This window comes from Patagioenas fasciata, chromosome 6 (assembly GCF_037038585.1).
Source record: "Patagioenas fasciata isolate bPatFas1 chromosome 6, bPatFas1.hap1, whole genome shotgun sequence".
NCBI classification, from domain to species: domain Eukaryota; kingdom Metazoa; phylum Chordata; class Aves; order Columbiformes; family Columbidae; genus Patagioenas; species Patagioenas fasciata.
In genome coordinates this window covers 9,922,927-9,939,438 of record NC_092525.1, presented here as the reverse complement: position 1 = coordinate 9,939,438, position 16,512 = coordinate 9,922,927, and the positions used below count along the sequence as shown (strand labels likewise).

Below are 16,512 nucleotides of genomic sequence, written 5' to 3'. Positions count from 1 at the left end.
CCCACCGAGCTCCCAGAGATAACAGTGACTGGCAAGCGGTGTTGCCTGGCAGCTGCCGGCCCGCTGCTTGCCACAAAGCTGTGCCGAAGCTGCCACGTTACCCAGCCCCGCGGCTAACACAGCACCAGAAAAACAGCCCGGTGCGGGATTCAACCGGGGAGCTGTCAGCCGGTATGGGAACGGATGGAAATGAGGGTGAAACCTTGGAAGGCAAGGAATATGTGATGACGACCTCGAGGGAAGGAAGCCCATGGGAAGCCTAGTTTCTCCTTCAGGCTTGCATGTGCCAAAAACCTGAAGAACTGCATGGAAAGGAGCGATATTCCCAAATAGCGGCTTCCCGCAGCCGGTGGGACGGTTGTTACACACTCGCACTTAACCAGTCTCCTTGTTTTTTTCTTCCCTAAAAGCCCCGATCGCTCTCGGTCTTTGCTGTTTTCCCCGGTGGCATCGCACAGGCCAGCAGCCGGGCTTGGGAGGGTGAACACAGTCCGAGCTGTGCCGGGTCAGTCCGGTGCATCCCACCGGCTGGGCGCAGGCAGGGGAACGCGGGGCAGGCGGGGAGCACGGTGCGGGCAGCCGGCCGGGTCACGCAGGGCTGGCGGTGCTTAGCACGGCGCCCTCCCCCGCGCCGCCGCAGGCTGGCAGCTCTTGTCCTCCCCCCCCAGTCCACATCCCTGCGGGACCCTGCGACGCCTCCGAGCGTGTGCCGGTAGCAACGAACCGGAGCAGCTTTGAGCTCATTTTGCGAGCAAACGGTGCCTTTCCCGAGCGCCACTCCCCCCCCCGGGATTCTCCCCTCCCAACAAGCGCTGCCGTGATTTGGCAGCCGCCGGGTCTCTGGACCTGCCCCTCCGCCCTGCATTGGCTGAGGTGGGGAGAGCGGCCTCCGCCTGCGGCAGCCGGGAGCGGCAGGCGGCCGGTGGCTGCTCTCGCCCGCGGCGATGAAGCTCTCCTGGCTGGGCGTGGATGTCTCCCGGGTGCTGCACTTGGCTGCCGTTTTCTGCCTGACCTGCGTGCTGCTGAAGGCCATCCAGCTGTACCACCGGCGGCGGGAGCTGCTCCGGGCGCTGGCCGATTTCCCCGGACACCCGACACACTGGCTCTTCGGCCACCTCCATGAGGTAGAGCGGGAAGGAGCCGGGAGTGAAGGAGGGAGCCGGGGTTAAGGAGGGAGCCGGGGGTAAGAAGGGAGCCGGGGGGAGCAGTTTCCCCAGGCGGCAGGGGGAATGATGCTGGTGGGACTCATAGCCATGGTCCAGGGGAACCGCTGCTCCCAGCCCCAGGGCGAAGGGGAAGGCGGGCATCCCTTAGCCCTACAAACTGCTTTCTTTGCCTGTGATGCCTAGAGAGCAACACACGCAGGCTGCTGCAAAATGCACAGTGGTAGCTGACTTGCAAGTAAAGAAAGCAATAACAGAGCGTGGCATGGGCAAGGTCGTCCCGAGGTGTCGGTGCTGGAGACAGCAGAGCCATGCAAGCTCTGTCCCGGGACAGGCTCTGCTGTCACCTCTCTGCCCCTGTGGCAGTCAGAGCACAGCCCCTGCAGCTGTCCCTGCAACACTGTGCATTCGCACACCGCTCCCAGCCATCCCCATATCCAGAGGCACCTTCTCTCCCTTGCCAGCTTTCATCGGCTTCGCGTCCAGGTGAGCCAGTCATGGCATTGATCATTTTGAATCACATTTCAGCCATAAAACACCTCCCAGGTATAGCATTTGGCACAGGAGCCACGCATCTTTTCAAGGTTGCATCAAACTCATGACTAACTCAATCTGTGTACATAAGCATGCTTTGTCCTGGGCGCTCGTGGCATGGATGGCTGTTCCCCAAGTTTGCACGCACAGATCAGCATGGCTTCCTTGGCAAGTAGATTTCCACAACTCATCGGCAGCTACCTGAGGAATAATGGAGCTGCCTGATGCAAAAGGCTTTTTCGTACATGCTAAAGGCTGCTTAAAATCACCCTGACCTATTCTGGGCTCTGCCGATGCCCTGCACTCGGAGAATCTGTGGCACATTAAATAACTGGCACCCTGAAAAGTAGCTGGAAAATCTGGAGGGGACCTCCTAGGGCTTGTCTCTGTGCTGTGGCGGCCCCAATTTTGCCGCACTGGATGGGACAATCAGTCTTTTGGCAATATAAGCAGGAAGATGGGCCAGTTCAGGGCTTTGTTGCGCTGCCAGTTAGACTTTAAAACTGCAATTAAATAAAGTATGTTTGTCACTTGCGGCTGTCCTGGAATGGGCTTTAAAGTGCCAATCACTTACTCCCGTCGTAGTTACATTGTTCACAGCTCAACTTTAACCTTGGACGGTATTTTTCTCAGAATTCTTGTTTTGCAAATTCAATCTTTTGCTGATTCACAACTGCTAAATTCTCCAGAACCCAAGAGTCCATTGAACCAGTGAGGAAACTGCTTTCTTAGGTGCATGGTTTGGTGCCAGAGTTAGGTTAATGGTTGGACTCGGTGATCTTGACAGTCTCTTTCAACCAAAATGGTTCTATGATTCTATAATGCTCTGGGCACATGCTGAATGCAAAGTGTGCATGCACCTCAGAGGAGGATCTGAGAGCTGTATTCAGGGAGAGCACTGACATTTCCTCTTCCATGGATTAAGGTAATTAATCGCCAGTTTCGAGTAAGACCAGTTTAATATCTCAAATGTATTTGTCACGCTCTGGGTGAGTCTCTGTTTTAAAGCATTCTTAGGTATTACTCTCTGCTTACCCAAATCACTCAGTAGAAATTACATGAAAATGTCAAGGAGAGATCATGTAGAGCTGTTCAGTCTCACCACAGCCAGATAATTTAGTTAAAACCAGTCCCAAGCTGGCCAGACTGACTTCCCAAGGCCAGGGTTGGCAAGCAGCAGAGGGGAGCAGGATGGGTCCCGTGGGTGCAGGGGGGCTCTCGGTCCCTCGACCGCCCTTTGCCTGCAGCTGCCCTGGGCGGGCGGCGGGTGAGGGGACCCTGCCTGGTTCTGGCGGAGCACAGCGCAGCTTCGTGCTCAGATTTCAGCTCCTGTGTTTTCTCTTTCATTTGCTAGTGGCATGTAGTCATTAAAAGCGCCTCTAAGCACCTCTTCCCAGATGCTTTTAATGTTGGATCTATTTCAAAACTTGCATTTCCCTGTGAGATCAGGCTTTTACCTTCCTTCCTTAGACCTGAGCAAGGGTTATATTTTTATTTGCAAGCCCCTAAGGGAGGAAGAAGTAAAAACGATGGTTTTGCATCCACAGCCTGGCAGCTGGAGCCCTGGTTAAGAAGCAGTAGCTTTCCATGCCTGTTCCTCTGCAGCATGCAGGACTTTATACCCTGGAGGGCATGGCACAGCAGGTACAGGTTACTCAACTTGGGGGTAACCTCTCCTCTCAAATAAACCCATTCCACCCCTGGCAGGGCGGGGATGGTGCTTGGTAGCACAAACCAAGGCTGACACCAAAAACAAGGCTTCCAGCACTAGGACTTCTGCCAGCGAGGCTTGCTCAGCGTCTCCCAATTACTCCCATTTATGCTTTCTGTGATTTCGTGGTGGGAGGAAGCGCAAGCAGACGGATCAAAGGGACTTTCATGTGTTCAAGTGTCATCCAGCTAAAGGCACTGTGCCTCGCTTCTGCCAGCATTGCCAAAGCGGGGGGCACTGGGGAGGGCTGCGTCCTTTTAACCCCAGACTTGGTCCCTGCAACCAGAGTAATTGGTGATTCTCTTTAATAAGTCTAAAGCATTGAACTTGAGCAAGAGAAATCGAATTATAACTTTCTAGCATAAATGATAACTGGATGCAGTTTGTCGTTTTGCTAAATGCGGGAGATGCATGGGATGTGCTGCAGGGAACCCCCAGCTCACGGGTAAGGGGGTTCAGCCTTGGTGCACAGAGTGTGGCCGTGTCCCCACACCGCCTGTGCAGTCCCCTAGCAGACACCCCATGGCTCCTGAGCGTGGTCTCTGAGATAAGCCTGACGTGGGTGATTATTTGAGTACAAGCCACTTCTCAGGTTGAGAAACACAAGCCAAACAAAAAGCTGAGCTGAGCTAACTCAGCACCAAAGCTACTGAGCAAATATTGGCTTGACTTGGTCAGTAGGGTGATTTTGTGGCTGATTTCTACCCTGGTATGCAGATGTAATTGAACTTCAAGCTTCAAGTCAAAGCAACAGCATCTATGTCAGCCCTAGCTCACCAAAATCCTTCCCCCTGTGTATTGTGGCTGAGTGGTTTCTGCTCCGAGAAAAGGGAATTCTTACACGGTTTTATCTCCAGGATCCTTTTTTCTCTGCCTGTGACTTTGGATTTTTCCACTGATCTTTCAGCTTGTTCTTTGGCTGCTGCCTGTTTAATGTACAACAACGCTGGTATGAAAGCAATAGAGTGGTGATCATTGTTGAAGAACGAGCCTGTCAGCATCGCTGATATGAATTCTGATGCTCATGTTAGTCCTCAGTGTGCAGCTTCCAAGGACCTTTCTGGGAGCACCGGCTCACTATCACCTATTAAATTCAATACCTGGAAATCAACAAAATCTTAATCTGATGCTAACTCCTCCATATATGGTGACTTTGTTATCTCCTCCTCGGTGACTTTGAACTCATTCTGTTGAATTTTACCTGGACACTGACCTTCTCCGCCTAAATGTCTGGGGGAAACTGTGGCCTGGCTGTCCCGATCAGGAGGGATGGTTGTGCTGGGGCAGACACAGCAGGCTGGCCGCTGTAAAAGTGCTGCTGTATTTCCTCACGACTGCAGGGTGCTGATTGCTCAGCCATGGCCAAGTGAAGAACGTATCTGCATGTCACGAAATGCAGATGCTGTTGGGGGTAAACCTGAGTCTTCTTTGGGGTAGCCACAGAAAAAGAGCAAATAACGTACATGCACTGATAGGCACCACCACTGTCCCTAAGGGCGGTCTCCATGGTTAGGATCAATTGATAGGGAAGAATGATTTTATGTGAGTTTTAAAAGTAACAAACATCTCCACTTCTCATGCTCTGCAAACCCAGAGGGATAACACCTTGTTTGCTGTTACCTTGTTTTGTGATGCAAAAAGACCTTGAGTTTTTTAAGACAGTGGTTTGGGAGATAGCTTTTTCTCCGGATCTAAATATTCTTTCTCTTTTTACCTCTCCACAACTAGTTTTTCAAGGAGGAAGAGATGCTGGACAAGGTGGAGGTCTGGGCGCAGAAGTACCTACAAGCTCACCCTATCTGGTTCGGGAGTTTCTCGGCGTTCCTGGTTGTCAGCCATCCTGAATTTGCCAAGGCTATTTTGGCCAGAGGAGGTGAGATGATGCCTTCAGCTCTGGTCTAACACTCAAAGCCTGCAGATTTCGCATGCCAGCCTAAAAATTCACAGCGAGACAGAGAGGTTGTCTTGCAGAAATCTTAAAAGGCATGGAGAGATATCGTGCCCCCAGTGCTTCAGGGGTGACAGGGGCCCTCCAAATCATTTGCTGGCAAATGAAACTTCCTCAAGTGCTGCTTGAAAAGTAGCTTCTCAGTACCTGACCCCAACAAGGAGAAGACAGCTGGAAGCTTTGTTCTCAGCTCAGCCCCCTGGCTCCTACTGCAGAGTTGTATCTTTAGTGAATCCAGAAAGGTGCTAAACAGTGCTGTCTGGGAAGGTTCATCACTTATCACACAGCACAGACTTCGAGCTACCAATATGCTTGTTTATTCCAGTCTGGGCATCTGTTTTTATGCATGTTCCTCATAGCTGGGCCAAACAGTGTTGTTTTGTTCTGAAATACTGATGGGTTCTGCAGGGAAGCCACCACTTCTGCTTCGTACCCAACCAAAAGCGTGAGCCCAAAGGGAGATTTCAGGTGCAAACCTGTGGGTTGATGCTACTGAACCATTTCCCATTTTATATTCTCTTTCTTGATGTTTTTTTTTACAGACCCCAAGGATAACCTCGGCTATAAATACCTTGTCCCATGGATCGGTAGGTATTACCAGGGCTTTGCCTCACAGGGGTGATTCTGATGTTAGTCAAGAATATGCTATAAATAAATGGCATTATGCTTGTTCCTTGATGCAGGTGTAGCTAAAAGCTTCCTGAAATTATTATGCTTGTTGATAAAGCTACTAAATAATGCTATGTTTTATTATTAAAGAAAGTTCAGACATAGTCATATGTACAAATGAGAACTACTGGCACGTCCATAGATAGCAAAGGGTGGTGATGGGAGGAGCTCAGAATCAGTGAAGAACTGATGAAGAAATGCATCTGCTGATCTGAACTTCCCAGCTCCAACAATGCGGGTGTTTCTTTTCAGAGACAGTGCCTTGTGGTTTCGATGAGCAGGGCTCTGCTCAGCCCTGGAAACCCTGGAGCTGATGGCAACATTTGGAAATGCTCTCTCGTAGCAGCTCAGACAGCAGATTTAATCATTTAATCATGCTCCTTGCTGGCAGAATCTGTGTCCACAGGCAGGTGGAAGCAGCCTGCGTGTGCCCAGCAAAACGTGCCTTGTCTGTTTCCCCAGGGAACGGGTTGCTGATCTTACATGGGCCAAAATGGCACCAACATCGAAAACTCCTGACTCCGGGGTTTCATTACGATGTCTTGAAACCATACGTGGCCCTGATGGCAGAATCTACTAACGTGATGCTGGTAGGACTTGTATCTGATGCTCCTCTCTCTGCCCTGTTTTCCTTCCCCTGACTGGTTAGTAGATAAATGCTGGAGCAGAGTTGTCTTGCAGTGCCGTTGTTCACAAGCTGGTAACTGTAAGGACAGGCTGTGTCCTGGTGGTCAGGCTCTCTGAACCACCACAAATCCCTGCCCAGGGCTGGAAGGAAGGAGCAGGTTGAGCCTCCCTGCAGGGCCTGTCTCTCTGGCACTGCTTTGGGATGCGTGGCTAAAATGTGCGGATTAATGTTACTGCCACCCCCAAAGTGAGAGTAATCTCAATCCCAACTGCGACTTCTTACTTACAAAGTGTTTTTGTGAATTAAGAATTGAAGTAAAGAAGGATTCGTAATAAATCCTGAAAATGTAAAGGTTGGAGCAAAGTTATACTGCGACCTAAAGTTAAAGGCTATAATTTGCTGTTAACATCTCCCTGACTGGATTGCAATCCCTGCCTTGCCTAATACACAGTGAAACTGCACAGTTCTTCCATCCACTGGTGCTGGGCACAATGCAAACCGGTGTGAATTATGGGTGAGGGGCACCAGGCTTTGTGCACGTGGACTGGCAAGAGTTCGGGTGCCAGATCCGTTCCTTCTCCCTTGCCTCTCTCCGTCTGACCTCCCCAGCAGCTCCACATGGGCCCCTGCTGTTCTCCCTCCCACCGCCCCAGGGAGCAGCCAGGAATTGGGGCTGGAGAGCCCCAAAAGCTTTTGCAATGCACACAAGTTCCTGGCAGTTCATAATTCCTTGCAAAGTGCCTCTTGTGGGAGGCCATGCCACCAGGTGGCAATCATTGTATGTGCTAAGGACATAAGTCTGGCCACATAAACCTTATTCCCCAGCCTGGTTTCATGCTGTGGGAGTTCAGATGTGACTGTGCTCCTTTTGAGTCCACTGGTTCCTTCCAGCCATGAAGGGACAGAGGATTCGACATGATTTCATGTCTGCCAGGCAAGAAAGGTATTATTTATAGTTTCTCTTGGGATCCCCTATGGGAAGAGTTGAGCAAGAGCTCCCACATGATGTGCTGGTAAAACACAAGAGAGAGATCACAAGATGGAACATTGCATCTTAGACACCCAAGGCAAAGTCATATGTGCTTGACACAGAGAGACAGAAAACACAAACTCCATGAAGCCCAGTGCCAACATACGCTGCTCTTGTGCAGGAAACGCCCTACACCCTAGGAAAGACTTTGGTAATGTCCTTGGCTTCTACAGGGTGCCTTTGCCCCAGGGCAGAGTGTACCAGGGCTCACTGCTGCCGGGATTTGAGAGTAGCAGCTGCCTGGGGCAAATCTTATATTAATCATCCCACTTTTGGCTTCCCTTCTCTCGGATTTTGATGACAACTAAGAGATCCTCTTCTTTTCCCATTTCTCTGGGATGTATCCCTAGCTGAGCAATCATCAACCAGAGGATGAACGCAGATCTTGCAGAACGGCCCCTTCTCATTTCTGTCTCCTTTGCGCCTCAGGATAAATGGGAACAGCTGATCACAGATGGGAAACCAGTGGAGCTATTTGAGCACGTCAGCTTGATGACTCTCGATAGCATCATGAAATGTGCCTTCAGTTGTCACAGCAACTGCCAGACCAACAGGTCAGTGCTGGCTGCCCCAAACGTGGCACGAAGTTTTCAGCTCTGAAGGGAAGCGGGTAAATTGCTTGTTGTGTTGCTCTCGAATTTACAACTTCCACCATTCCTTTCTCCGCAGGGAGAACACCTACATCCGGGCTGTCTACAGCCTGTGCCGCCTGGTGCACCAGCGCCTCCGCATCTTCCCCTACCACAACGACTTCATTTACTGGCTCAGCCCCCACGGGTATCAGTTCAGGAAGGTCTGCCAGCTCGCTCATGACCACACAGGTATTCCTTACCTTCATCCTCTCCCAGAGCTTTAGAGCAGGGTGGGTGGTGGCTGAGCAGAGGTGTGGCAGCTGCGGTGCTGCTGCTGCGGGCTCGGAGCTGGGATCCAAGCAGAGCATCAGCTCGCAGCGGTGGTTTGTGCTGGGCTCGAAGCAAGGGGTCCTCACAGCTGCTGGGTAATTAAACTGGACTAATGGAGGAATCCTCTTCTGGGAATGCTCCTGTTAAATGACCAAAGACTGGTGAGACAAGGAATGGGTGCTGCAGGCAACACTGATGGTGGACAACAGGATGACCATGAGCCAGCACTGTGCCCTTGTGGCCAGGAAGGCCAATGGCATCCTCGGGTGTATTACAAGGGGGGTGGTCAGTAGATCGAGAGAGGTCCTCCTTCCCCTCTACTCCACCCTGGTGAGACCCCATCTGGAATATTGTGTCCAGTTCTGGGCTCCTCAGTTCCAGAAGGACAGGGAACTGCTGGAGAGGGTCCAGCGTAGGGCAACAAAGATGATGAAGGGAGTGGAGCACTCCCTGAGGAGTGGGGAGCTGAGGGAGCTGGGTCTCTTTAGTTTGGAGAGGAGGAGACTGAGGGGTGACCTTATTAGTGTTTATAAATATGTAAAGGGTGAGTGCCACGAGGATGGAGCCAGGCTCTTCTCAGTGGCAGACAACGATAGGACAAGGGGTAATGGGATCAAGCTGGAACACAAAAGGTTCCACTTAAATTTGAGAAAGAACTTCTTCTCAGTGAGGGTGGCAGAGCCTGGCCCAGGCTGCCCAGGGAGGTTGTGGAGTCTCCTTCTCTGCAGACATTCAAACCCGCCTGGACACCTTCCTGTGCGACCTCACCTAGGCGTTCCTGCTCCAGCAGGGGGATTGGACTAGATGATCTTTTGAGGTCCCTTCCAATCCCAAACATACTGTGATACTGTGATGCAAGAAATGATTTTCCTTTCCAGGCTCAGCGTGATTTTAAGGCAGGAGGGGTGGGGGAAATAGGCTGAGAAGTCTATGGAGGACAAAGAAGTTTGCAGAAAAGGATGGCAACGTGTGCAGCATTTGGTGCTGAAAAAGCCAAACTGCCTGGGATGCAGATGCACGTGTCCAATGCATCACGAACTGGGCAGTGGTCGCCCCCTTGCGTGAGCTCTCTGTTGGCAGGAAAATTTTGCAGCTCAGCATCTCCAGCCCCTGCTGAACCTTTAATTCTTTGTTCCCTAGACAAGGTGATCCAGGAGCGAAAGGAGTTGCTCAAAGATGAACAGGAATTGGAAAAGATCCAGAAGAAGAGATATTTGGACTTCCTGGACATTCTGCTGTGTGCCAAAGTGAGTGACAAGAAGTGACATTGGTCGCCTCTGTTGGGGAATACAACATGCAGAGCGATTTCATAGTCTTGCTTAGAAGGACAAAGGGATTTATAAGCAAAGGAAAAGAGGCCCTGAATTCAGTCTAAAAGAGACTGATTTTGTTTGTACATATCCCAGGGGCATCACCACCCCCCTATTCAATGGCTGAAGGAATATAATGTTCCCTCTTGGGATATTATATTTTATATATATATCTGGGCCACTATAATAAATGTGTATTTATATATATGGGCTACTGAAAGTGTCTCTGGGTTGTCAGAATGAGAATGGAGCTGGACTGTCTGATGAGGACCTGCGCGCTGAGGTGGACACGTTCATGTTTGAGGGCCACGACACAACAGCCAGTGGCATCTCCTGGCTCTTGTACTGCCTGGCGTCACACCCCGAGCACCAGGCACGGTGCCGGGAGGAGATCCAGGAGATCCTGGGGGACCGGGAGACGCTTCAGTGGTAAGGCTGCACATTTCCTCAGCTGGGAACTATTTTCTCATTGCTGGTATTTCTAAGTGAGCAATGTCTTCAAGGCTCAAAAGCTGGGGTGCTACAGAGCTGATTTGTAAGTTTGCTGCATGCACAGGGACTCCATGGGATGGAGCAGATACTGTGTCCTCCAGCTAAATCTGCATCCCTGCCCTTCAGGGCTTGTATTGCCAGAGCAGACATGAGAAAAAAATCATCCAGACCAGAAGAACATGCTGGGTGCTGTGCCAAGTCCTGGACCACTGACACTGCCGTTTGCTTTCTCCTGTCTTCTTGGCACATGTTGTAGTAGCTGCTTTTCACCTTTTGCTGTCACTTTGCATTTCCTCTTGTTCAGAGGTTGTTAGTGTTGTTCAGAGGTGACTTCGGGTCTCCAGCTTACAGGTAGATGTTGTGGGTCCCTCCATACATCCCATCTGTTGCCAGGGTTCTGCCCTGATGGCCATGGGGCTCATTCTGTCTGTCCTGACAGGGAGGACCTGGGCAAGATGACCTACAGCACCATGTGCATCAAGGAGAGCCTTCGCCTTTACCCACCGGTGCCCGGTGTGAGCAGGCAGCTCAGCAAACCCATCACCTTCCCTGATGGACGCACCTTGCCAGAAGGTCTGTAAATCCCGTTCCCCTGTCCTCACTGCTGGCCACAGGTGACAGCTCTGCCTCTGTGACCTGCTCCTCGCTGGCACAGACGTTCAGAGGGGACCCTGCAGATGTTGGCATCCTGCTGATAGACTGAGATCTGGGCAGGATGGTGGCATCCCTGTGATATAGAACAGGTTGCCCAGAGAGGTGGTAGATGCCCCATCCCTGGAAACATCCCAGGCCAGGCTGGACGAGGCTCTGAGCAACCTGATCCAGTTAAAGATGTCCCTGCTCATTGCAGGGGGCTGGACTAGAGGATCTTTGAAGATCCCTTCCAACCCAAACTATTCTATGATTCTTCCTGCCACTGCAGCTATGAGGCAGCTTTGTGTGTGCCAAAAACCCTTCTCCTCCTGGCCAAGCATGAGCCCATGGTTCACCTGTTTCGGCAAACTGCAGGCACAGAGGGCCAGGGACCAGTCCCATCCTGACTTGCAGTGTGGGAATTGCCATGTGTTGCTCCTTTCCTTCTCTGATCTGGCACACAAGCAGGCAGTGTCTGGGTGGGGATGATTTGCCTACAGTGCTGGTGGCTTCCTCATTTCCACCCTTTGTCTGCTTACAACAAATGGAAAATGTTTAGTTTTCTCTGAAGCCAGTGACAAAATCCTTACAGGTTTCCAGTTGACAGGTAAGACCATAATGATTTAGCCAGACCTTTGTGTGAGCATACTGCAACCTTCCCTTTAGTTTCTTTGTGACTGAGCCCTTATCTCCTCCCTAATTGTTTTACAGGCACTATCACCACGATAAGCATTTATCTCATTCACAGAAACCCCTCAGTATGGAAGGACCCTTTGGTGAGTTTTCTTTTGCCCTTCTAATAATTTTTCCCCTTTGTGCAGTGCCTTTTCCAATGTTAGCAGGAGAGCAGAGCCTTCCCCTTGCTCCCGAGCATCTTTGCCCACAGGAATCACCCTAAGAAGTGACCTCCTTGCATTAGTCTCAGCCAACTGTGGCACCAGGTGGTCAGACAGCAGCTCTAGGGCTGAGTGCTGCCCAAACAGAGATACAAAGTGCTCCAAAGTCCTTCTTGTATTACCAAACAAAAAGATGATTTTGCTCAGCCTGTGGGCGGAGAATCAAGTCCTGGCTCCTCAGCTTTCACCATGTCTACATCTGGTTTGTCTTGGCAGCACCATTGCCAGGCTTGGGGGAAAGCAAGGGAATCTGGTGTAGGAATTGCAGTCCATCTCGAATCAAATCCTCTCTCCAATGGGATTGTTCAGAAATTATGGGGTGTTGCATTTCTGGAAATATCGGTCAGTACCTTTACTCCTTAAGTAATCTTGTTTTCTTGCTGCGTATTCTTCATTTCCAGGTGTTTGACCCTTGGCGATTTTCCCCGGAGAACACCTCAGGCAGACACTCTCATGCCTTTCTGCCTTTTTCTGCTGGAATGAGGTAAAGTGTATTGAACTGAAGGAGTAGTGGGGAGAGAAAATGTGTGTCTCTGGAAACTGCTCAGCCCGAGAAGCATGTGCTGCTGTTAAAACTGCTGTCAGGGAGGCTCTCACCGAGTGCTTTCACAGACCTCCACCTGAACTCCTGGCCCTGCAACATTAAATAGCTCATGAGCACATAAGAAATGTCTGTGCCACAGAAGGGTTCTGGTACCAGCAGGCAAAATGGGAAGGAAACATCACTGGGCCCCTCTTAGGAGTGGGGAACTGGGTCCCAAAGCTGCTGAGCATCCTGCTGGCATCACATGGAGAGCCTGCAGCATCCCACACTCACCTGCCTTCCTCTCCTTCATGCAGAGACCCCATCCCACCCCCTGTCTTTTGATTCCCTGTTCTCCCCTGCTCTTAGTCCTTCTCCCTGCCTTCAGCCACATTGCAGACTCTTATGCTTGGAGACCCACCACCATGGCTAGGATGGCCTCTCCTTCGGCTTCACCACCTCCCTTCATTCTCTGTGCTCACCAAACATGCATCCAGGAGCTCTTCTCCCCTGGTGCTCCTCCGGATTTCCCCTGCTCAGCCCATTCCCCATGCTCTGGCCACCAAAAATGCTGCCTGCGGCTTCCAGAGCTGCAGAGGGGAAGGGCTGTGTGCTGCCGTGAGAGGGCTGGGACCCAGCTGCAGGGATTTGCTGTGCCCAGCGCTGGAAAGGGGTGGCTGAGCTGCTCTTTTACTCCAGGAACTGCATCGGGCAGCAGTTTGCCATGAACGAGATGAAGGTGGCGCTGGCCCTGACCCTGCTCCGCTTCGAGCTCTCACCCGACCCCACCAAACCTCCCAGCAAAGTACCTCAGATCATCCTTCGCTCCAAGAATGGGATTCACCTCTATCTGAAGAAAATCCGCTGAAGCTGGAGAACATCCTGCCTTCACCAGAGAGAGGGACCAAGCAAGGGACAGGACAATGTTTCTCTGTTTTGAAAGATGCAAGGCAGGATTTGGGAATGAGGATTCCTGATTTCTATGCTTCCACCAGCAGAAAGCCCTTTTCGGCCTGGGCGCAGGTAGCCTGGATGGCATTGCACAGACCCATTGCCATCTGCTCCGTGAGCATGGCCGTGCCTCTTTGCTGGTGTCCTCTTGCCCTGCTGTAAGAGCTGGCTTGGCCTGGGAACATCTGGAGGTCCCACCAGCTTCCTCCTTACCAAATCCTGCATTGGCACTCGTGTCCTGGCCAGATCTGTGACCGTTGCCAGCCCCACTCAGTCACCTGCACCTCAGTGCCTACCAGTCAGCCCTTCTCTCCCACAGCAGGGACAGCCCATGGCAGACCTCTGTCTCTCTTCTCACACTCAATATGTCTCTTGTTGAAAGCACTGATTCCAGTTTGGGCTCTGAACTTCTACCCAAACTGCAAAATAGTCTGTAATTTTTGTGTTAATAAACCAATAATGATTCCTGTAACAACAGCTGCATCCGTTTTCGTTGCTGATGCTTGCCAGCTCCATCACAAATAGGGTGTGAAATCCTTTTAGAAGTGGGAGATGGAGAGAAAACCCATGAGCAGCAAGAGATGACCCAGGGGTGTCTGGCTGGGTCCCTGCTGGGGTGTCCGCTGTCCCCAGGCAACACAGCCTCTCCTCCCATGGGCAACCCCTTAACTGGAGTCCAACACGGAATTTCCATTTAAAACTGCAAAGGAAGAGTTATGATAGTTAGAAAGGATTTTTTGTGTTGTTTTCTTTTTTCCTAAGCAGATAAAATTGTGAGTTGTACACTTGAGGTACACTCGAGGGCACCAGCGAACTGTCCCTTGCCTCTGCAAGACTCATTAGTGGGGTTGAAAGTGTCAAACTGGGAAATCTCAAAAGCTGTTGTTGCAATTAGCATCGCACCATCATCAGTGGGGGTTCTGGCATTGTGACAGCAGCTGGCTTCATACAGCTTTTGTCTGTAGAGATAAGGCAGGTACAGAGCTGGGGGGGAAACAGAAGGAAGTTTTTGTGGGATGCACAGTGCTATGCTACCAACACACAGAATCCCAGAATGTCAGGGGTTGAAGGGACCTGGAAAGCTCATCCAGTGCAATCCCCCCATGGAGCAGGAACACCCAGCTGAGGTTCCACAGGAAGGTGTCCAGGCGGGTTTGAATGTCTGCAGAGAAGGAGACTCCACAACCCCCCTGGGCAGCCTGGGCCAGGCTCTGACACCCTCACCAGGAAGAAGTTTCTTCTCAAATTTAAGCGGAACCTTTTGTGTTCCAGTTTGTACCCATTACCCCTTGTCCTACCATTGGTTGTCACCCAGAAGAGCCTGGCTCCATCCTCCTGACACTCACCCTTTATATATCTGTAAATATTAATGAGGTCACCCCTCAGTCTCCTGTTCTCCATGAACCTGGTGAGCCCTGTTAATCAAAGGTTGTATCAAACATGAGGTTTTGTCCAGTTTTAAGTTTAAATACACAAAGGGTGCCCATCATAAATAACAGAGATAACACCAAAATAACTTGCATTGTTTCTCTCTCTGGGTGTATTACCAACCTGCTGCAAATGTCACACCAGAGGTGTCCTCGGAACAGCTGTTAACGAGAAGCTGCATAAAAACCAAACGTGTGTTGTCCACATGGCATTGTCCATGTGCCTCCTCTGCCGCATCACCTGCATCTCCTCTGAACACACTCGCAGCCACATCCTCAGCTACCACCAAGCCCCCCACAGCCCCCTCCTGTGTCCTCTCTGCTTGCCTCCCTGCCACCAGCAGTAAAACCCGTCTGCCATGGGCTGCTCGCTTAGCCAGACAACCTTGAGATGACACATCCTTCAGCCAGCTTCGCCTTTCTGATTTTAAACTTCAAGTTCCTTTGAAAACCAGGACTTCTTGGAGGTGAAGCCTCCCAGAAATAGAAACATTTTCTGAAGAAAAAAATCAGTAACATGTTGAACCTCACATTATAATCCGGATGATGCTGCTTCTCCCTTCCTTTTTGAGAAATTCCACCACAAGAACAAAACACAGAATCACAGAATGGTTGGGGTTGGAAGGGACCTCTGCAGATCATCTAGTCCAATCCACCTGCTAAAGCAGGGTCACCTGGAGTAGAGTGCACAGGAATGCTGAACTTAAAATGAGAAATACATATATTTTGAAAATACTGAAGCTCGTGCACAAAGGCAAAGCTTGTCTAATGGCAGCTCAGTCAGTCTTAGTGGTTGCTCCCATTTATCTGTATAAGGAATGGGACTCTAAAAAGTAAGATCAATATAAGATTTCTCACTAAATGCGCTTTTCCATCTCGATTTCCAGCCCTTCAGCAACGTTAACTTTCCACCTGTGCCAGACAAACTGAATCCCAGTTCAACATGGTTTTGCTGCTGAGTTAATCTATGTATTTCTGCATGAGCCAGGTCCTCTCACCGAAGCAGGAGCATCAGCAGAAGGGTACGAACCCCACCGTGCAGGGGATGCACGGGGGCCCAGGTGAACACCCCCATGCTCCCTCTGCCTGTCCCCAATTTGGACACGAGGTGCAGCTCTGGAGTCGAAATAAGAGATACACCTGCAATGGATAAAGACAGAATATTCTAATTAAAATATAAAATGTTATAAAACTTTGAGATGCCGCAAGCACTTTGGAGGGCAGTATTAGGAATCAAAATTATCTCGATAAATTGAAGAAATGCTGAGGTGAATAGGAAGCGAGTCCGTAAGCTCAGGCACAAAGCACAAGAGCAGGCACAGCCATTGCATGAAACCAAGAGGGGAAATAACTGATAGGCAGCAATCTCTCCCAGAAGGTATTTTGTAGATATAGGAGCTCACAAAGGTGATGTGAATCAATAACATCCTGCTGTTGTAATCAAAGCAAACATCATACTTGGATACATAAATACAAATATTTCTCAAAAATTTTTCATTTGCATCTCCTTTCACTAGATGAAATGAGACAGTGTCCTTCAACCCTGGTTGGAGATACAAGTATAAAGACAACTGCATTTACTCCAAAACATACCTTGCCTACATATTTTGAAGTGTAAAATGAGAACATTTTTTATCAAAATAGCTGAAGTCACTAGAAGCAAATGACATGCATCTCTAGATTGGACTCAATTTT

General features: G+C 50.4%; 1 protein-coding gene across 1 annotated transcript; it reads left to right on the top strand.

Moving 5' to 3' along the window:
• The first annotated feature begins 797 nt into the window (after positions 1-797).
• CYP4B1 (cytochrome P450 family 4 subfamily B member 1) lies at positions 798-13,865 on the top strand. Its single transcript, XM_065842043.2, has 12 exons — positions 798-1,124; positions 5,137-5,281; positions 5,899-5,943; positions 6,488-6,615; positions 8,113-8,237; positions 8,353-8,504; positions 9,726-9,832; positions 10,134-10,324; positions 10,827-10,960; positions 11,732-11,796; positions 12,318-12,400; positions 13,139-13,865. The coding sequence occupies exons 1-12, from the start codon at positions 945-947 to the stop codon at positions 13,305-13,307; spliced, it is 1,524 nt and encodes a 507-aa protein (XP_065698115.1). The 5' UTR covers positions 798-944; the 3' UTR covers positions 13,308-13,865.
• The last annotated feature ends 2,647 nt before the right edge of the window (positions 13,866-16,512 follow it).

Excerpts from the sequence above, each read along its gene's own strand:
- CYP4B1 (XM_065842043.2), top strand. The coding sequence starts at position 945 with ATGAAGCTCTCCTGGCTGGGCGTGGATGTCTCCCGGGTGCTGCACTTG. Across the intron at positions 5,944-6,487 it reads ATACCTTGTCCCATGGATCG|GGAACGGGTTGCTGATCTTA; the intron begins GTAGGTATTACC and ends CTGTTTCCCCAG. Across the intron at positions 10,961-11,731 it reads TGGACGCACCTTGCCAGAAG|GCACTATCACCACGATAAGC; the intron begins GTCTGTAAATCC and ends ATTGTTTTACAG.